General features: G+C 38.7%; 1 protein-coding gene across 1 annotated transcript; it reads right to left on the reverse strand.

Moving 5' to 3' along the window:
• Window positions 1-12,259: 12,259 nt before the first annotated feature.
• Window positions 12,260-20,389, reverse strand: LOC105336290 (growth hormone secretagogue receptor type 1). The gene is made up of 2 exons (XM_011440536.4): window positions 20,294-20,389; window positions 12,260-14,925 (listed from the first exon to the last, which is right to left on the reverse strand). The coding sequence occupies exon 2, from the start codon at window positions 14,923-14,925 to the stop codon at window positions 13,690-13,692; it is 1,236 nt and encodes a 411-aa protein (XP_011438838.3). The 5' UTR covers window positions 20,294-20,389; the 3' UTR covers window positions 12,260-13,689.
• Between the last annotated feature and the right edge of the window lie 2,727 nt (window positions 20,390-23,116).

The raw sequence follows: 23,116 nt of genomic DNA on the forward strand, positions 1-23,116 counted from the left end.
GGATCTAAACAAGGCGCTCTGCGCCCAAACTAGGACTTGTGCTCATTAGGTGAGCCCGGATTCCTTGGAGGAGGGGTATTCCCTCGAGGATTCCGGTGCCAAATCAGGCACTAGTTACACAGTTTCTTGGTGCCAGTGCGCTGAGTAGACCTAATTGATGAACAAATTATTTCTGTTATGTAGGGATCTAAACAAGGCTCTCTGCGCCCAAACTAGGACTTGTGCTCATTAGGTGAGCCCAGATTCCTTGGGGGAGGGGTGTTCCCTCGAGGATTCCGGTGCAAAATCAGGCACTAATTACACCGTTTCTTGGCGCCAGTGCGCTGAGTACACCTTAAGTGAACAAATTATTTCTGTTATGAAGGGATCTAAACAAGGCGCTCTGCGCCCAAACTAGGACTTGTGCTCATTAGGTGAGCCCGGATTCCTGGGGGGAGGGGTATTCCCTCGAGGATTCCGGTGCCAAATCAGGCACTAGTTACACCGTTTCTTGGCGCCAGTGCGCTGAGTACACCTTAAGCGAACAAATTATTCCTATTATGTAGCGATTTAAACAAGGCGCTCTGCGCCCAAACTAGGACTTGTGCTCATTAGGTGAGCCCGGATTCTTTGGGGGAGGGATATTCCCTCGAGGATTCCGGTGCCAAATCAGGCACTTGTTCAGAGTTTCTTGGCGCCAGTGCGCTGAGTACACCTTAAGTGAACAAATTATTCCTCTTATGTAGGGATCTAAACAAGGCGCTCTGCGCCCAAACTAGGACTTGTGCTCATTAGGTGAGCCCGGATTCCTTGGGGGAGGGGTATTCCCTCGAGGATTCCGGTGCCAAATCAGGCACTAGTTACACCGTTTCTTGGCGCCAGTGCGCTGAGTACACCTTAAGTGAACAAATTATTCCTCTTATGTAGGGATCTAAACAAGGTGCTCTGCGCCCAAACTAGGACTTGTGCTCATTAGGTGAGCCCGGATTCCTTGGGGGAGGGGTATTCCCTCGAGGATTCCGGTGCCAAATCAGGCACTAGTTACACCGTTTCTTGGCGCCAGTGCGCTGAGTACACCTTCAGTGAACAAATTATTCCTCTTATGTAGGGATCTAAACAAGGCGCTCTGCGCCCAAACTAGGACTTGTGCTCATTAGGTGAGCCCGGATTCCTTGGGGGAGGGGTGTTCCCTCGAGGATTCCGGTGCCAAATCAGGCACTTGTTACACCGTTTTTTGGCGCCAGTGTGCTGAGTAGACCTTCAGTGAACAAATTATTCCTCTTATGAAGGGATCTAAACAAGGCGCTCTGCGCCCAAACTAGGACTTGTGCTTATTAGGTGAACCCGGATTCCTTTGGAGAGGGGTATTCCCTCGAGGATTCCGGTGCCAAATCAGGCACTAGTTACACCGTTTCTTGGCGCCAGTGCGCTGAGTACACCTTCAGTGAACAAATTATTCCTCTTATGTAGGGATCTAAACAAGGCGCTCTGCGCCCAAACTAGGACTTGTGCTCATTAGGTGAGCCCGGATTTCTTGGGGGAGGGGTATTCCCTCGAGGATTCCGGTGCCAAATCAGGCACTTGTTCAGCGTTTCTTGGCGCCAGTGCGCTGAGTACACCTTAAGTGAACAAATTATTCCTCTTATGTAGGGATCTAAACAAGGCGCTCTGCGCCCAAACTAGGACTTGTGCTCATTAGGTGAGCCCGGATTCCTTGGGGGAGGGGTATTCCCTCGAGGATTCCGGTGCCAAATCAGGCACTAGTTACACAGTTTCTTGGCGCCAGTGCGCTGAGTACACCTTAATGAACAAATTATTTCTGTTATGTAGGGATCTAAACAAGGCGCTCTGCGCCCAAACTAGGACTTGTGCTCATTAGGTGAGCCCAGATTCCTTAGGGGAGGGGTGTTCCCTCGAAGATTCCGGTGGCAAATCAGGCACGAATTACACCGTTTCTTGGCGCCAGTGCGCTGAGTACACCTTAAGTGAACAAATTATTTCTGTTATGAAGGGATCTAAACAAGGCGCTCTGCGCCCAAACTAGGACTTGTGCTCATTAGGTGAGCCCGGATTCATTGGGGGAGGGGTATTCCCTCGAGGATTCCGGTGCCAAATCAGGCACTAGTTACACCGTTTCTTGGCGCCAGTGCGCTGAGTACACCTTAAGTGAACAAATTATTCCTCTTATGTAGGGATCTAAACAAGGCGCTCTGGGCCCAAACTAGGACTTGTGCTCATTAGGTGAGCCCGGATTCATTGGGGGAGGGGTATTCCCTCGAGGATTCCGGTGCCAAATCAGGCACTAGTTACACCGTTTCTTGGCGCCAGTGCGCTGAGTACACCTTAATGAACAAATTATTTCTGTTATGTAGGGATCTAAACAAGGCGCTCTGCGCCCAAACTAGGACTTGTGCTCATTTGGTGAGCCCGGATTCCTCAGAGAAGGTGTATTCGCTTTTATGCAAAACTAAGTCAAATAAATAAAGGAGAAACGTAACTAATAGGATTTATGTATCCCAACCTGAAAGAATTTCAAAGCCACCCTCCCATCCCCCTTATGATGGTAAGGAACATCTGTCAATATTAATGTGGATTAAAATATATTAAAATTGACATACTTTCACCGGTTTAGAATTTTCTTTCACAATATTCAACCAAAAATACGTTTTAGAAAATTTTCCAGAACGGGGTAACCATGAACGCGAATTGACTGTAATTAACGAAAAGTGTAAGACGAGTATGGAAAGTGATTTTTGGGAGTTGATTTTAATCAACTCTCCTATGCAGTCACTCTGGCAAACCGAAAGTGAAACAGTGTTTGGACCTAAGCACAAATCATTACCGCTGACAAATCTTAGTTCTTGAATATAATAGAAAAATTCGACGTAATGTATGCTGAAGCACTGTTTTTCAAGAAAACTTATCTTTAAACACTTTGAAAATAGTAAGATTTTATATAATACGAACAATTTAGATATTTATGTAGTCACATGTATCCCTACGCCAGAGTTTATATAGTCTCGTTCAACCAAAAGCTCGGCTGTCTCCGTAAATCTCCGACAAACAGAGAGGCTCTCTTGCTTGTCGGAGATTAACGGAGACAGCTGAGTGCTGGAGTTCAATATCAATAGTGCTTGGATCCATACAAATTTTAGAATTGTTTCGATTACTAATACATAGTTTGAAATCTATCTTTAAATATTACACAACATGATTCATATGGGGTCTCTCTAAATTCTTGTCTGAAAAGTCTAATTTAAATTCATGTTATAAAAAAGTACGTAATTTAAATACAGACTAGAAACTAATTGCCACGCAAGATAAGTTGATTTTAAAATAAATGATAATCGATAAAATCAACTCCCGTCAGTACTTCAGTACTTTGATTTTTATTGTCCTCAACGGAATTCGAACTCAGTACGTACAGGTTTATAGCGAACCTACTAACCCACTGCGCTATGCTGTAAGGTGTCGAAAAGTGGAAAGAAACTATGTATAAAATTATACTTGATTTTATTGTTTATTTTGATAAATAATACGACACAACGTGAAGGTGTCACATTTCTTGTAAGTAAGGATTTTTCCAATTAACAAATATGTTAAAAAATGTAAATATAAGCATTGAATCATTATTTTTTGAAAGATATAGTCTCATAACTGCAGCGGTGTGTGCATACAAATTGAAGGAATAATAAATTCAAAATTGTATTTCACTACTAAACCGAATGGGCATTTGCGCCATCTTATTCCCCATCTTCTTTCTTTTTCTTTTTTTTATTTTAAAATAATAATTATATCAGTAGAAATTCATGTTAAAGTTTCATTCAAAAATCTAGGGCAGAACAAATTGGACCCGGCCTCGTTAATTACGAGAGAAGATCTTGTTATTACGAGAAAAGATCTCGTTATTACAAGAAAGATCTAATATCTATACAAAATGGTGCATTTTATTGTTTTACTCTCTTTATGTAAAATAGATGAACATAAGATATTCATTAATTTAGCGAAAGAAATGTTAGAAAAAGTAACAAAGCAGATTGATTTACAAATTAACTGACCATCTTATGTGGAAATTGATAAATAATAATAGTTGTTATTTAAAAGTTAATCAATATTGAATTAATGTTTCTACAATAAAAAAATAAAAATAGACTGAAAGGGTGAACTTATCGACTTAGAGGTCTTTCCAGAATCACACCATTTTAAATAGATCCTTTCTTGTAATAGCAATATCTTTTCTGGAAATTACGAAATATTTAACTCGTTATTACGAGACCTTTTCTCGTAATAACGAGACAACTTTTTATAACGAGATCTTTTCTCGTAATAACGAGATAATGAAATTGTTATACACATGTAACGAGATCTTTTCTCGTAATTAGGAGATAAAAATATTTTTATGTTACTGTATCCGTCGTTGGTAAATACCATTAGTATGAAATAAGTACTTTGTTTTTTTTATTTATAGTGTATAAAATTGATAACAAAACAAGCGCTTAGTACGTAACATGTTCTTTAATCACGTGAACGAAGTTAATCAAATATTTAAATCAATAGGGGTCTTTGGTCGACTTGTGTTATCGATCAATACATATACCGGAGGTCACATGGTGTGCTATTTTATTATTATTTTTATGCCATATGATGTATTATAAATTATATGAGTGTTATATATAAATATGAAAAGGTCGACGGTGTGACCACTTGATGTGTGTTGTGTCTTTGAATTAGACAATGTACTTTATCAACATTTGTCTTAGTCCACACAGATAAATTTGGGTCCCGGTTAAGGCTGGAAGTTAGTCTTCAATGGACCGGAGTCCCATCCAAGGGAGTCGATGATTTTCATCCGATTGGCACCACGGAAACCCGGAATAAATAAAAGACTCTTGTAGGTCGGAGAAAGAATGAAAATATTAATGCAAATAAAATGTTCGTCCAACAAGCTTGCTAGCCTCTTTACAGAACATTAAATGTTTGATTATGCTTTAATACCGCTGAATGGGGAGAGACTGTTTTCACAATTTTTTTTATAAAATATAATAGATTTGTAACTAACATATTTCTTTCCAAGTTGAAACTTTCTATTTACTAATCAACTATCAAATATAAGGCTTAAAAACGGAATTGGCACGAGTGTAAAATTAAACTTGGACATCGCCTTAGTTTAAATTTCTGAGAGTCAATTATCAATTTAATAGCCAGTCGTCTGGGACTAGGCCAATATCAAAAACCAAATTGAAAAAGTTTACATATAAGGGTAAGAATATTTCCATAGTTGCCTTAATATATTCGTTGATATAACATGGTCACCGCCAGGCGCTTTATTGTTTTTTAATTTTTTTACAGCATTCCTAATTTCTTCACAAGTTATAGACTGATTAAGAAGTGTATCATTATCTAAATTTATGTTTATATCTATCTCTTGGTCTTCAACTGTGCCTTCGTTTGTTTTTTTTTCATAAACTCATACATTAAATCAATATTTACACTAGTTTTGTCTTTCTTATTGGTACTATTTAAAATATCCCAGTATTCTTTAGGTTTCCCTTTATGGAGTTCCTTAAGCTTGTCTGAAATACTATTATTGTAGTCCTTGATCTTTTATCCAATGTTTTCTTGTATTAATTCTTTGCCATACATCCCGATTCATTGAACAAGGGCTATTATGGATCGGAAACCTTAATGAGAGAGAGAGAGAGAGAGAGAGAGAGAGAGAGAGAGAGAGAGAGAGAGAGAGAGAGAGAGAGAGAGAGAGAGAGAGAGAGAGAGAGAGAGAGAGAGAGAGAGAGCACTTGACTTATTATAACCTTGAATCATTGTAAGCATTAAAAAGTAAAATATTCACTGAAACCGGTCTATGTGTAAACATGCAGGGTATGAATTACCCGTGGAATATTTTTGCGGTTAAAATTGAGTTTATCCCTCTGGCTATTTTTAGAATCGGCAGGACAACAAAGTAGTCCTTTAAAAAATAGTTTCTATACTACAAGAAACGGTATAACTAGTGCCTGATTTGGCACCGGAATCCTCGAGGGAATACCCCTCCCCCAAGGAATCCGGGCTCACCTAATGAGCCACGGTCCTAGTTTGGGCGCAGAGCGCCTTGTTTAGATCCCTTCATAACAGAAATAATTTGTTCACTTAAGGTGTACTCAGCGCACTGGCGCCAAGAAACGGTGTAACTAGTGCCTGATTTGGCACCGGAATCCTCGAGGGAATACCACTCCCCCAAGGAATCCGGGCTCACCTAATGAGCACAAGTCCTAGTTTGGGCGCAGAGCGCCTTGTTTAGATCCCTACATAAGAGGAATAATTTGTTCACTTAAGGTGTACTCAGCGCACTGGCGCCAAGAAACGGTGTAACTAGTGCCTGATTTGGCACCGGAATCCTCGAGGGAACACCCCTCCCCCAAGGAATCCGGGCTCACCTAATGAGCACAAGTCCTAGTTTGGGCGCAGAGCGCCTTGTTTAGATCCCTTCATAACAGAAATAATTTGTTCACTTAAGGTGTACTCAGCGCACTGGCGCCAAGAAACGGTGTAACTAGTGCCTGATTTGGCACCGGAATCCTCGAGGGAATACCACTCCCCCAAGGAATCCGGGCTCACCTAATGAGCACAAGTCCTAGTTTGGGCGCAGAGCGCCTTGTTTAGATCCCTACATAAGAGGAATAATTTGTTCACTTAAGGTGTACTCAGCGCACTGGCGCCAAGAAACGGTGTAACTAGTGCCTGATTTGGCACCGGAATCCTCGAGGGAACACCCCTCCCCCAAGGAATCCGGGCTCACCTAATGAGCACAAGTCCTAGTTTGGGCCCAGAGCGCCTTGTTTAGATCCCTTCATAATAGAAATATTTTGTTCACTTAAGGTGTACTCAGCGCACCGGCGCCAAGAAACGGTGTAACTAGTGCCTGATTTGGCACCGGAATCCTCGAGGGAACACCCCTCCCCCAAGGAATCCGGGCTCACTTAATGAGCACAAGTCCTAGTTTGGGCCCAGAGCGCCTTGTTTAGATAACTACATAACAGAAATAATTTGTTCACTTAAGGTGTACTCAGCGCACTGGCGCCAAGAAACGGTGTAACTAGTGCCTGATTTGGCACCGGAATCCTCGAGGGAATATCCCTCCCCAAAGGAATCCGGGCTCACCTAATGAGCACAAGTCCTAGTTTAGGCGCAAAGTGCCTTGTTTAGATCCCTACATAAGAGGAATAATTTGTTCACTTAAGGTGTACTCAGCGCACTGGCGCCAAGGAACGGTGTAACTAGTGCCTGATTTGGCACCGGAATCCTCGAGGGAATACCCCTCCCCCAAGGAATCCGGGCTCACCTAATGAGCACAAGTCCTAGTTTGGACGCAAAGCGCCTTGTTTAGATCCCTATATAAAAGGAATAATTTGTTCACTTAAGGTGTACTCAGCGCACTGGCGCCAACAAACGGTGTAACTAGTGCCTGATTTGGCACCGGAATCCTCTAGGGAACACCCCTCCCCCAAGGAATCCGGGCTCACCTAATGAGCCACGGTCCTAGTTTGGGCGCAGAGCGCCTTGTTTAGATCCCTTCATAACAGAAATAATTTGTTCTCTTAAGGTGTACTCAGCGCACTGGCGCCAAGAAACGGTGTAACTAGTGCCTGATTTGGCACCGGAATCCTCGAGGGAATACCCCTCCCCCAAGGAATCCGGGCTCACCTAATGAGCCACGGTCCTAGTTTGGGCGCAGAGCGCCTTGTTTAGATCCCTTCATAACAGAAATAATTTGTTCACTTAAGGTGTACTCAGCGCACTGGCGCCAAGAAACGGTGTAACTAGTGCCTGATTTGGCACCGGAATCCTCGAGGGAATACCACTCCCCCAAGGAATCCGGGCTCACCTAATGAGCACAAGTCCTAGTTTGGGCGCAGAGCGCCTTGTTTAGATCCCTACATAAGAGGAATAATTTGTTCACTTAAGGTGTACTCAGCGCACTGGCGCCAAGAAACGGTGTAACTAGTGCCTGATTTGGCACCGGAATCCTCGAGGGAACACCCCTCCCCCAAGGAATCCGGGCTCACCTAATGAGCACAAGTCCTAGTTTGGGCGCAGAGCGCCTTGTTTAGATCCCTTCATAACAGAAATAATTTGTTCACTTAAGGTGTACTCAGCGCACTGGCGCCAAGAAACGGTGTAACTAGTGCCTGATTTGGCACCGGAATCCTCGAGGGAATACCCCTCCCCCAAGGAATCCGGGCTCACCTAATGAGCACAAGTCCTAGTTTGGGCGCAGAGCGCCTTGTTTAGATCCCTACATAAGAGGAATAATTTGTTCACTTAAGGTGTACTCAGCGCACTGGCGCCAAGAAACGGTGTAACTAGTGCCTGATTTGGCACCGGAATCCTCGAGGGAACACCCCTCCCCCAAGGAATCCGGGCTCACCTAATGAGCACAAGTCCTAGTTTGGGCCCAGAGCGCCTTGTTTAGATCCCTTCATAATAGAAATATTTTGTTCACTTAAGGTGTACTCAGCGCACCGGCGCCAAGAAACGGTGTAACTAGTGCCTGATTTGGCACCGGAATCCTCGAGGGAACACCCCTCCCCCAAGGAATCCGGGCTCACTTAATGAGCACAAGTCCTAGTTTGGGCCCAGAGCGCCTTGTTTAGATAACTACATAACAGAAATAATTTGTTCACTTAAGGTGTACTCAGCGCACTGGCGCCAAGAAACGGTGTAACTAGTGCCTGATTTGGCACCGGAATCCTCGAGGGAATATCCCTCCCCAAAGGAATCCGGGCTCACCTAATGAGCACAAGTCCTAGTTTAGGCGCAAAGTGCCTTGTTTAGATCCCTACATAAGAGGAATAATTTGTTCACTTAAGGTGTACTCAGCGCACTGGCGCCAAGGAACGGTGTAACTAGTGCCTGATTTGGCACCGGAATCCTCGAGGGAATACCCCTCCCCCAAGGAATCCGGGCTCACCTAATGAGCACAAGTCCTAGTTTGGACGCAAAGCGCCTTGTTTAGATCCCTATATAAGAGGAATAATTTGTTCACTTAAGGTGTACTCAGCGCACTGGCGCCAACAAACGGTGTAACTAGTGCCTGATTTGGCACCGGAATCCTCTAGGGAACACCCCTCCCCCAAGGAATCCGGGCTCACCTAATGAGCCACGGTCCTAGTTTGGGCGCAGAGCGCCTTGTTTAGATCCCTTCATAACAGAAATAATTTGTTCTCTTAAGGTGTACTCAGCGCACTGGCGCCAAGAAACGGTGTAACTAGTGCCTGATTTGGCACCGGAATCCTCGAGGGAATACCCCTCCCCCAAGGAATCCGGGCTCACCTAATGAGCACAAGTCCTAGTTTGGGCCCAGAGCGCCTTGTTTAGATCCCTACATAACAGAAATAATTTGTTCACTTAAGGTGTACTCAGCGCACTGGCGCCAAGAAACGGTGTAACTAGTGCCTGATTTGGCACCGGAATCCTCGAGGGAATACCCCTCCTCCAAGGAATCCGGGCTCACCTAATGAGCACAAGTCCTAGTTTGGGCGCAGAGCGCCTTGTTTAGATCCCTACATAAGAGGAATAATTTGTTCACTTAAGGTGTACTCAGCGCACTGGCGCCAAGAAACGGTGTAACTAGTGCCTGATTTGGCACCGGAATCCTCGAGGGAACACCCCTCCTCCAAGGAATCCGGGCTCACCTAATGAGCACAAGTCCTAGTTTGGGCCCAGAGCGCCTTGTTTAGATCCCTACATAACAGAAATAATTTGTTCACTTAAGGTGTACTCAGCGCACTGGCGCCAAGAAACGGTGTAACTAGTGCCTGATTTGGCACCGGAATCCTCGAGGGAATACCCCTCCCCCAAGGAATCCGGGCTCACCTAATGAGCACAAGTCCTAGTTTGGACGCAAAGCGCCTTGTTTAGATCCCTACATAAGAGGAATAATTTGTTCACTTAAGGTGTACTCAGCGCAATGGCGCCAAGAAACGGTGTAACTAGTGCCTGATTTGGTACCGGAATCCTCGAGGGAATACCCCTCCCCCAAGGAATCCGGGCTCACCTAATGAGCACAAGTCCTAGTTTGGGCGCAGAGCGCCTTGTTTAGATCCCTACATAACAGAAATAATTTGTTCACTTAAGGTGTACTCAGCGCACTGGCGCCAAGAAACGGTGTAACTAGTGCCTGATTTGGCACCGGAATCCTCGAGGGAATACCCCTCCCCCAAGGAATCCGGGCTCACCTAATGAGCACAAGTCCTAGTTTGGACGCAAAGCGCCTTGTTTAGATCCCTACATAAGAGGAATAATTTGTTCACTTAAGGTGTACTCAGCGCAATGGCGCCAAGAAACGGTGTAACTAGTGCCTGATTTGGTACCGGAATCCTCGAGGGAATACCCCTCCCCCAAGGAATCCGGGCTCACCTAATGAGCCACGGTCCTAGTTTGGGCGCAGAGCGCCTTGTTTAGATCCCTACATAAGAGGAATAATTTGTTCACTTAAGGTGTACTCAGCGCACTGGCGCCAAGAAACGGTGTAACTAGTGCCTGATTTGGCACCGGAGTCCTCGAGGGAACACCCCATCCCCAAGAAATCCGGGCTCATCTAATGAGCACAAGTCCTAGCAGGGCGATTTGTTAATTTCAGTTGTTTTACATCGGGATCGGAAAACGCTTGAAAATAGCCGATAATTTTTATGAAATTTCTGTTAGTGCGTTGGAGTTAGTGCTGGCTAGCTTGACTTTGGTTAAATTAAAGTGGTGCAAGTTTGTTTACATTTAAAAATGGCGACTCTCGATCTCGACGTAAATTAACATACTTCATTTTCCGAGGTCGGTTATCATTTTTAAGAGAAAGTCTAAGGCAAGTAAAGTGGCGATATCAGTAGTAAATTGGCTGAATAAATTAATGGTACTAATTCTTTTTACAGAATTTGTGTGAAAATAAGGTTAATTAGTCCAAAACTAGCGCAATTTTTTGTGCGCCGTAAATTGCAGATTTGTCCTATGGTAGGCACTGTAGCTCCCAGGTCGTCCATCCGAATTTTTTCAGACCGGGAGCTACAGTCCTGCAGCTAGTTCTTGAGAAGAAGATTTTAAAACATTTTCCATATATACTTCTACATTTAACTTTTAATCCAGCTTGGGTCCCCAGTATTAGTCCAGGGGTTTGATATGACAGTTATATATAAATTTTCAATGGTGTACAAACATCAACTAAATCTTTTTGTAGTTGATGTTTGTACACCATTGAAAATTTATATATAACTGTCATATGATCTGTTGACCTTACATGTTGTGTATACATTATTTTTACTGTATTATATACTTGTATTGGGAGAGGGCGATCTAAGTTTTTGAACTTGTGTCCAATCCCTGTTGTAATTACAATAAAAATATGTTCAAATTAGTCCAGGGGTCACTATTTTAAAACTATCAAACCTCCATTATCCAAGGTTGTATGCATGCTAGTAATCTCACAAATTGTCAAACATTGTAATTTTTGAGAAAAAGATTTTTTTTTACATGTTACCTTTATATTTATATAATAAACTTTGACCCCCTCTTGGGGCCCCAGTATCGGTTCGGGGGTCATGATTTTACCAATTAAGAATCTACATAAGCCAGGGATGCATGCATAGTAATTCCACAAACTATAACATTGTAGTTCTTGAGAAGAACATTTTTAAACGTTTCCTTTATATTTTTTAAAATGTTTAAATTTTGAACCCCTTTTGGTGCCCCATTATTTGTCCGGGAGTCACGATTTTTACAAATTAGAATCTACATTATTTAAGGATGTACATGTATGCATAGTAATATCCCAAACTGTTACATAATAGTTCTTGAGAAGATTTTAAAACATTTTCCTGTATATGTTAAAATTTGAACCCCTCCTGGGGCCCCACTTTTTGTCCGGGGGTCACGATTTATACAATTTAGAATCTTCACTATATATACAACCTTTTGTGTAAATATTGGCATTTTTGGTGCAGTAGTTCTTGAGAAGAAAATTTTTAAACATTTTTCCTATGTAGTTCTATGTTAAACTTTGAACCCCGCCTTGGGCTCCAGTTTTGGTCCGAGGGTCACGATTTCTACAATTTAGAGTTTTCACTATACATATCAAAGGCCGGAACGCCCACAAAGGCCTCGAGCTGACATTTTCTTTAAGGTAGGTATCATTAATTTAAATTTCTGTACCAATAGTCGTATATCAAATAAAATCAGAATAAAAATATTTTGTGTAACTAAATTCGTACATGTTAAAGTATTTATTGCCAAGCAGACAACATACAAATACACATAAAACATGGGTTCATCAACAAGAGTTCACAATAGCCCTCGCCGTGCACCTGGGCACATCCGTCCTCGACCAGGGAGCCTGCAGAGATCCGTGCAGGTGTCATTACAGTATTAAATTTTACTATATATTCTTACCAAAGTTGCACAACTTTACATACAGATTAAAAATTCAAAACGAACTTCTGGAAAAAACCCTCTTGACATATTTTTAAACAACACTTCATTTACAATTTTCTAGCAAAATACACACGTGCTGACGTAGATTTATAACTTCGACTTCTCTCATTTCTATTCCAATTTTTTACGTACTACCAAAAAAGTGGGGGGGGGGGGGGCAACTCCATAATAATTCAATTTTTACTATGTACATTTAAGAAAATTATTTGGTGCGCAAATATTGGCTGCAATCTTGCAACAAAATCACAAGATAAATTCATCGCTTATATTTATCTTGGAGACCGTGCCCGATAACAAATAAATTTATTCATACATTAATTTTTATTTTTATCAGGCACGGTATCCAAATAAAATGTAAGCGATGAACGAAAATAATATTTAGTGAATTTTTACACCTTATCGTATTCATCCGTCATTTCTTATTTAAACAACCTTATATACTTATGCAATGAGTTGTCAATAATCAGGGAGACACAGTTGGGTTTTTTGGTGCACAATTTAGTTGAATAAATGGAACAAAAGTCATGTAAACATTTTTCCTATGTATTTGTATGTTAAACTTTGAACCCCGCCTGGGGCCCCAATTTTGGTCCGGGGGTCACGATTTTTACAATTTAGAATCTTTACTATATATACAAGCTTTTGTATAAAAATTGGCATTTCTGGTGCAGTGGTTCTTGAGAAGAAGATTTTTAAAGACACGCACCCTATACTCACTGTTTCGCAATTATCTCCGTTTTGAAAAGGGCTGTGCCCTTTATTTTAACAATTTATAATCCCCTTCCCATAAGGATGCTTTGTACCAAATTTGATTAAATTTGGCCCAGTGGTTTTTGAGAAGAAGTCGAAAATGTGAAAAGTTTACAGACGGACGGACAGACGGACGGACGACGGACAACGGGTGATCAGAAAAGCTCACTTGAACCTTCGGTTCAGGTGAGCTTAAAAGGTAATGTCTTTCCTTTTCATTTGAGAAAAAGGTCTTATTGTCATTCACCTGTCTATGACGACAAGAATAATGATAACAATCAGCGATCTAGAAAGTATATATATCATGCACTTATATTATTCAACAGTTGATGGCTGAACAGATTTGTTTACATTTCAATTGTTGAATGTCATACAATTTAACTATACAGAATTATATAAAGTGTCAGATGTTTGATTGAATAAAATTCCGATGATGATATCAATGTTTAACAAAATTCATGACGTCAATATTATGGATGATGACGTATTTTATGCTAATGATGACTTCAACTGTAAAAAGGCGCTTCTATACACTTCTTTCAGTGCTGTTTGAAACCTTGAATCAAAAATACCATACACAAAACAGTTAACGACGTTGTTGACAAATATGAGTCTCATTGCTAGACGATAAAGACTCAGTTCAGTCGTGGTCATATTCGCCTTAAAGTTTTCTTTCAAACACAAGAACACGCCGAGAATGAGGTAGGGGAGGAATACTACAATGAAGATGGCAGTGATGATGAATGGGATGATTGTTGAGCGGTGACTGTTTCTCGGGGGGTTTTTTCCGGTTGAAACCAACTGAATTCCTGCCATCTCTTGACGCACTGGGGACGATTTGTTGTCTTTCTCCGAACTTGTGAATCTTCTTTCTTCGGCAATATTCTTGATATTTACAGAACCAGATGATGATTTGTAATTTTCTCTACTGTTTAGCATTATTAAGGTGTGATTGTCAGAAACATCGGAGAATGAGGATGTTAGATTTTTACTTCCGCTATGCACATCGGTTCTAATATAAGATATCGAGCTCTGGACAGGCTGATCACGTCGATAGAGTAACGATCTGCGGCGGTAAAGAGAGATCCCGATACAGGTGTAGCTAATAATCAAGAGGAACAAACAAACAACGAAAATAAGGTACAAAAAAGAGAGGTGAACTAAGGGTGGATTCCAGTCCTCGTCCGCGTCATCATCAAAGAAACACGTATGAACGAAAGAATCATCGGCGACTTTCACTCGACGCAACCCATGGACATACAGAACAGGGGCAGATATGAGAAAAGATAAGACCATACCCCCCGCTATATACCGTCTGCACATGGTATTCGTCCACTGGGGCTTCAACGGGTAACAAACCCTTTTGAATCGTTCCCGCGACAAGAGAGCGAGTGTGAATATAGAGCTGAGACTGAGAGTGGCGCTCATAAGTTTGAAGAGCTTACAGCCGGTCTCGCTGTAGAAGTCATAGGGGTACATCAGATCCAGGATCTCAAGTGGAATATCACAGACACAGACGACCAGATCAATCAAGGCCAAGGCCAGGACGAACGTGACGTAGGTCGACTTCCGGTTATAACGGAAGAGGAAAATTCCAAACACATGACCATTAGCTATTGTTCCGATAGCCATGAGAATGCAAAGGAATATGATGGCCGGAGTGGTGCCAGCATCCACGGGGTCATAAGATTCCTTTTTATTTAAAGACGCGCTAGTATTCATCATCTGCAATGAAACACAATACAAAAACATCAAACATCGCTTCAGAGTTGATATTATGTCATTTAGATTTATTGTTCTATAAATCACAAAATCGATACATAAACATTTTTCAAAATAAAATAATTTACCAAAAAAAAAACCCAGTCGCTTAATAAGATTAATGAAAAAAAAATTGAACCTTTGATTCTAATTACATGTAAAGGTATATGTGGCGTATTTTTTTTATGCTAAAAAATATTTGATTGATTTATTTATTTAAATATGTTATATAAAGATATATCTTCACAATAAATTACGCAGTTTACATCAATCAGGTTAAAAAGATAACGAAATTAATAAATAATTTTCATAATTATTTTGGAGTCGACGATAAATGCAGCATTTGAATAAACCCCGCCTGAAATCGGTCACGTGATACCACGCTCAGTCTATCACAACAGCAATGGCGACGACGAGAAAGACAGGTATACCGTTAAGTTTGTCAGATTTGGCAAAGAAAGAAAAGAGAGACAGACTGACAAGGATAGGAACAAAGGAAAGATTGTCATCGGAGACCCTGTAGATTGATGGAATAGGAAATCAAGCCGAATTAAACTTAAGTTTATATCATAAAGTTGTAGGGGCTTTGCTAGTCAGGTTCGTACGTGCACCATGTGTTCCGTGTCTCTACTTTATAAGTTATAAACCACAAGTGGATTTTCGTTTAGAGAAATTTTTGAATAAAGAATAAATAAACACTCTCAGTACATGCATCCCTCAGGGAGAGGGGGTACTCAAACTCGTGTCAAAAATTTTACTCCAAATACGCCACATACTTTAAGTAGTTTTAATTCCACGGTGTTAAAATTTTACGATTTCTAATTTAGTACCAATCGCGTTGATTTTAATTTCACGCTGCAAGAAAATCAATTGATCAGAACAAAAGCATTAAAACGTTTTTCGAAATTAATGGTAGTATTCACGATGGGTTTAATTTTGCGGGAAAATGATGAGCTGCGAACTTAGTGAAATTAAAACCATCGTGATTAATTGCCAATCTATAGTATACCTTTAAAAAAATGTAGTAAAACAAATTTTATTGCGTGCGAGAATTTTTCGCGCTCAACTTTTTTCAAAGGCCTGATTTAAGTCCCCGATTCGGTTACTTTCTCTCTATCGATTTTCTTTATAAAAAAAACAACTCTTACCTATCAGTTAAATACAGTTGAAAGCGATGTAAAAAAAAGAATTCCAAATTTTCCTTTTGACATATTCCTTTTTTTCAATTTTTGCTTATAATTCGTAATAGGAAAGATGTCGAGAGGCCATTTCTTGATACTAACCCAAAGCAGATGTAGTTTTATAGAACTGGGGATATAGGAGGAGCAACCCCTTCGTCTCTTTCGATTGATACATTTGTAGTTCTGAAGTGTTATTTGATTTATCACATTTAATTGACGCGATTAATTTGAGGCGATGAGTTTATGATATTTTTATTGGTATGTTTGTTTCAAAGCGAAATAAAAGCAAAATTAATTGTGGTTGACGTCCTTCAATGAACACGTCAAAACCTACTCCTTACACGAGGCGGGCGAGGGACGATAACGCACGTCACCGGGTTAATGGACTGCGGGAAATGCAGCCATTTGGATATCTTCCGCAACAAAATCGATCTGGAAAATCATTTTGAGTGACCATCCAATCGTATGTAGAAGACATATACAGATAAGTTAGATTTGTATAACTACAACCGCAATCGTTTTGTTTTAGGCCACACCAATATAATTGCTTGTCCGTCGACCTCTGCAAATAATATTATTATGAATTGCCCGTACCCAGAAAATCATGCGCTGTTTTCTGTTCTATTTCCGCTTTCTTATTCGTTTTTTAAATAGTTTTAATTTTATAAATCAGAAACAAGAAGAAAAAAATAACCGTCCGCACAAATCTTTTTATGTAACGCTAAAAAAAATTTGGCTACAAAAAAATAATAATTTTATTATTTAATTGCTCGTCCGCTCGTATTTTTTTGTCATTGGATATCGATCCGACGAACAAGAATTTATATTGTTGCGGTCTTCTTACATTCCAGGGAACCATGGTCACTTTCTGCTATCCTACTATGTAAAATTCATCGACACAAAAAAAAACGTCTAAATAGGAAAAGCACATGCTACCTAAATGTGGTCACAGGTAATGCCACATCTATTAGTATCTTATCCAACGAATATTAAATTAATCCTCCTTGCGCCAGAAATATATGACCATCCGACACTTACGTTTAATGAAAATTTGAAGCCACACAGCAGATTAAAATTACACTTCAGTTGATGGGTACTTTAAAAAATGCCTTTAACATGCTTTCTTGGATTTCTTAAATACCCTTGTTATAATTAATACCGGCGGCACGGTTCTATAACGCCAGACACGGTATAACGTCACTGCTATTTAACGCGTCGTTTCGTACAGGAAAATAAAGACATTTCAACACCAAACCTGGGAAAATTGTTCGGTCTCAATTATTGGTGCATGAACAAAGTTTAATGTGAGAATGAAGAAAAATAAACAGGTTTTGTTCAGCGGCTCAATGAAACCAAAACAAAACAGGCCGACTGTAGGCTAGACCGGTATACATGTAGATCAGATAAAATACATTCACATAGAAAACCATAAACCGTGTATTAATTATTTGATATATGCTCTTTGGATGAAATATCAAGAATATGTTAGTAGTATGCCTATCTATCAAACCATATTAAGGATAAACAAACATTTATACCCATTTCGTTAAAATAACATTCATGATTACTTATAATGTTGTAAGTTCTCTGTGTTCCTATCCTCACAATGACATATCGATTTACATGTATTTCCTATTTCTGGGTTTGTTTTATCTAGTGCCAATATATTTCTATAAAAAGAGCGTTAGAAAGTACGACGGTCTGAGACGGGTGAAAAGCGTAACAAATTGACGTCCATTCCAGGTAATCGTACGGGTCGAGGGATCCCGGGAGGTTTCAGATCGCTTAATGATTAGTGATCGAGAATTCTTTATCGTGCTAGTACCTACTTTACTTCAAAGGGCAAGAGCTAATGGAGGACCAGTAGCCTTACGTTGAAAGTAAACGTAGTAAACGATTTCTTACACGGTTTGACATCAAACGTCGTTTGTCTTGGGCCTGTTTTGACCCATGTAGTGGTGCAAATCACATGCTCGACCACCACCACCCCCACACACATTTGACTACGCTTAATGTCCATTATTATTATTGCAAAATATTCTATATCGACTTCTTGATGAAATATACAGAAATGTGTACGATATTAATATTAATACTCCCACCCGTTTTATCATATTTCTTATTTCTGAATTTATGTATGTACTAGGGTCTCCTGTAAAACACCTACCTCTGTATTAACTCTACTATTCCGAATAACTTCCCCGTGTCATTCAATAATTGGTCAGTGTCAGTGGTGGCATCCTTGCCGATTATTTTAAAATTTAATATTTTTCTAATGTAATATGCTTAATTTTTTTTTTAAGTTACAAACCTTACATATTCAAGTATTTGATTATTATGCAAGGTTATTTCTAGCTGTTTCATTTGAATCACCAGAGACAACCTTGCCAATTTAAAAAGCAAAAAATATAAAATCAGTTTCACATCGGGTCTTAGGACATGTGGTGTTTCCTTTAATCAATCTACCTGAATTGAAGTTCAAGGAATGCTCGTTTGTTGAGATAATTAAAAAAAGATGAAGTCCTTGGAAACCTGGGATAGATTACAGAACGTAAGGAGGCAGACAGTGGCGGGATCATTAGGATAAATCAGACACGATAATGACTAGCCAGAAGCAGGATTGTTAGAGAAGAAATCTACATTGATTACGTCATTTACTGAGGCACGATAATTATAACTATGTACGGTAGCTTAATAAAACACTTGAAAGGGTTTTTTGTATTATTTGTATTTATTATTAAGCAAACTTTGATTGATCAATTCAACAAAAATGGGTCTCAGATTGTAACGCATCTAGTAAAGATTGGTCTATAACTGGTTTACCATTCACATTTTTGTACCTAGAAATTACATAAACTCTGGTGCTTATATGAATAACATTACCACATTACTTAGATTTAGTACAAGCAATCATAAACTGTCAGTTGAGACAGGCAGATGGAACAATATACCTAGAAATCAACGATTTTGTAATTTATGTAAAAAAAAAAAAACATTGGCGATGAATATCACTATTTTATGATACGTCCAGATTTAAAAGAATATAGAAAAGCCTATTTACCATCAAGATATTTAATGATTTCAAATTTTTAAAAATTATTTTCATGTAAAAAAAATTAGCTGTTATTAATAACTTATTTAAATTTATAATATAATAGATAAGCGAGTCAACTCTCCGCGTTGATGTGTACAATATACACTCTTGCTTTTTCGTAATATTGTCAACATTGTATATTTTCTCAATGTTGTTTTATACAATATGAGAATAAATAAAATGAAATGAAGAAATCTGCAATATATTAATTAAGAGAGAGCTGGACATTTTAAGATCATATCTCCTTTAGAAGACTATTTCTGTATATAAAGATAAAGGAAAAAGTTTAAATGTTTGATGCTAAAATATTTGATTTTTTTCCTTGGTATATAATAGTTTATAGCTTACAAATCATATCTGAAAATTTTAAAGCAGAACAGAATGAATGAATGTTTATTTCTCTCAAACCATATCAATGGTACATGAGGTACAATATACTAAAATATTTACAAACGTACAAATGCACGATGGCTTTTTTTACTACTCAACCTCATTATGATAAAAATAAATCCTTTCGTGAACAACATTAAGTACAGATTTATGTCAATACCTGCACAAAATTGAATTTTCTAACAACAAAGGAAATTAATTATTTATTTTATAGGCATTGTATATATAGATTTTACAATTAAAAATTAAATACATTTATTATTACTGCTTTTTATATCACGTTTGATAAAAACTGTAATATTATCAAGGGTTTTTTAAAAGTGTCAAGAAGGCCTTTAAATTCTTTGTTACAAATACTTTTCTTGAGTAATTAAAGGTAATTGTTACTTTTCTTTTCATTTGAAAAAAGTCTTAGTGCCATCCACCTGTGTATGATAAGCATTCCCAGGAGCAATGTTTAAATCGGGCCGTTCTATTCATGCTCACTGTGGGAAAGTATATCAATATTTTATTTTTATGTCTTTTTTATGTCTTTTAAAAGGTCACAATAATACCGGGGGGAAATCAAGTGATATGATACATGCATTTGTTATCTATGAGATATTCAGATAAATACGATTTATAATACATGTATATGACTATTGTATAAAGACGACAAATAATTTACCTGTGTTTGAGCCAGTTCGATACAGCCACCAGACCGTTGATTACTTTGACCATGTTTTGAAACGGCCTATTCTAGTACCTATATAAATGAATACCGCTTGTCTTGAGGGCAACCAATGAAAATCTGATTTTGCGCTTGGTCCTGCCCAATGGTTAGTCAAAACACAGGTACAACCCATTGTTCAATACGTAATAGTTGCTATTTTGTGTCACGAGTATTTACTTTATTATTCAAACTGTCGCTTGGGAGATTAAATTAATCAAGAATTCAACAATTATTATAAATAAAACAGGATTTTTTTTATTAAGCCCTATTTACACGATGTGATTTTACAAATCTGACTCGCCAAATCTTACATGTACAAATCAGACCGTGTAAATAGGAAAATCATAAGACAGATATGAAGTCAGATGGAGTCAGATGGAATAGAGACATGCTCCATTCTGTCTGGCAAGTCAGATTATTTTAACCAATTATTTAACAGGTCAGAGAGGTTGATCTAAATCACATCTTAACACGTGGTTTTTTCCCGAACTTTTGCCACAGATTAACTTAGATTTATTTCAAGATTAAGCTGATAATTAATGGGTTTTAAGATGTGGGGGAAAATCTTCGGGGACATTTTCATTCCATGTGCTAGAATTCTAAATGACAGGGAAGAAAAAAGAGGAATTAAAACTTACGACTGAACAAACTGAGAGATTGATAGAATTGTATCACAATGAAGTAGATTTGTGGAATTTTTCATATGCAAATTACTACAACAAAGACTGCCACAGAAAAGCTATTGAAAACATCCTATCAAAGCTTCAAGAAGAATAGGCTTAAATGGATCCTGTAAGTTTGGCCAGCAGTTGTTACTTTCTCTTGATTTTCTTTATTCAGAATTTCATTTTTGTTTTTTCTTATATGAATATCAAGTTTAAAAACAGAAAATAAATAATAAATCATTTTATTACCTAAGTTATTTAAGAAATGAACTCAATGTCTACCCAAGTTATACTCGTATAACCTGGGTTGGGGCAATTTACGCTTTATAATCCGCGAAGCGGATTATAAAAAAGCGTAAATTGCTCCAACCCAGGTTATACGAGTATAACTTGGGTAGACATTGAGTTCATTCCTTATAATTTAATTTTCTGGAATTTGCTGTACAAATTGAGACCGTTTTACTTTTAAAAATGATATAAATCTGTTCAAAATTCATACGTAACGTCAAGTGAATTAGTACGTTGGTGCATTGTGACGTGTCTTGTGACGTGCAAACCAGGTTATACAAATTTAACTAATTTTTTCTATCCAATCAAATGCCGCGTTACAACCAGAATTAAATTATTCACATTTATTCTAAATAATATGCAATGCTACATTGAATACAATTCCTAATACTACATGTACGGTAATATTACTTTACAGCTGATTTGTTGCAAAAAAAAACCTCTCAAATTTGAGAGGGTACTACTCTCGAGAGCTCAACAAAATTAAATCAAAGTACTGAAGTACTGAAAGCCGAGCTCTTTTGGTGTGTCTTTATGCATATTGTGTAGTAAAGACTGAAAATCTCTCTCTCTCTCTCTCTCTCTCTCTCTCTCTCTCTCTCTCTCTCTCTCTCTCTCTCTCTCATGCTTTTATTGTCGACAAAGCGTTAAAGAGCGACCAAATTTTGTAAGCGGCTATAAATAAAAATATGTCTGTCTAGTAGAAAAAATTCAACAGTTGCTGCCTTGAATTTTGCAAGAAGCGTTATATATTGAATCCCAATTTCTTCAACGCGCAGCAAAGTAGTTCATGGAAATTCATGCGCATTGTATGTGTCCAAAATGCTTAGTCTTGTTTTTAAAACATGATATTTACATTCTACTGTGTTTTTCCATTAAATTCCGTCACAAACGTTGAACGCTGTAAACTGCAACGTCACAAGCGAAAATCAAAGTTCACGCTTGTGGCTGTTACTGTGGCTCTTCCATTAATATTAACTTACCCTAAGATAGGAATTTTAAGGTATGAATCACATTTGCAGACAAGGCAAGAAGTTAAAAAAAATGTAAATAATATGTTTTACGGTGCGACCGTTGGGGCGAGCACAGCATGTGATCAAACAATGAATTATAATAAATCAATAAAATAAAATTAACAACGTGAAATTTGAATGCCAAAAAATAAAACATACCTATTTTTCAGTAAATTTTCATCATTCATAGTTTATAAGATTTGTTATAATTTATTTATTTATATGTAGAACAATAGTTTAATCTCAGATACAATGTTGTAAATAATAAAGATTTAAATATATAAATATTCATTGCACTGCATCTCCTCTTTTAAAGTGATTGTGATTATGATCATTGATTGATTTACCCCTTTTTTTTTGCAGTAGACATTTTTTCTTAAACTTACATATAAAACTTGACTCATCATAGAGCTCCCCCCATGCTAAATTTTTTTTCATTTTTGCCAATTTATACATAGAAAATCGACTTACCATGGATTTGCCCCTCCACTTAAAAAAAAATAATTAATGTTTAATTTTATTTTTAATTTACGCTTAAAAATATTTGCTTATCATGTTAAAAGAACATGCGGTTGTACCCCCCCCCCCCCCCCCCCGCATGTAATAAATGGAAGTGAAAATAAAGAAACCATTGAACTGCTAAAGAGCTGAAGGATTAGAATTTTCATGATTTATTTTTCTTTTTGCTTGCAAAGATTTTTTGGATGAGGCTGCCATCCACCCACCCACCCCCTTTAAAAAAAGGCGCTGCTACGTATAACGTTACGTTTCAGGAAATTACCGTAATTATAGTGAATAAAATATTTGTGAGC

This window comes from Magallana gigas, chromosome 5, assembly GCF_963853765.1.
Source record: "Magallana gigas chromosome 5, xbMagGiga1.1, whole genome shotgun sequence".
In the NCBI taxonomy this organism is placed as follows: domain Eukaryota; kingdom Metazoa; phylum Mollusca; class Bivalvia; order Ostreida; family Ostreidae; genus Magallana; species Magallana gigas.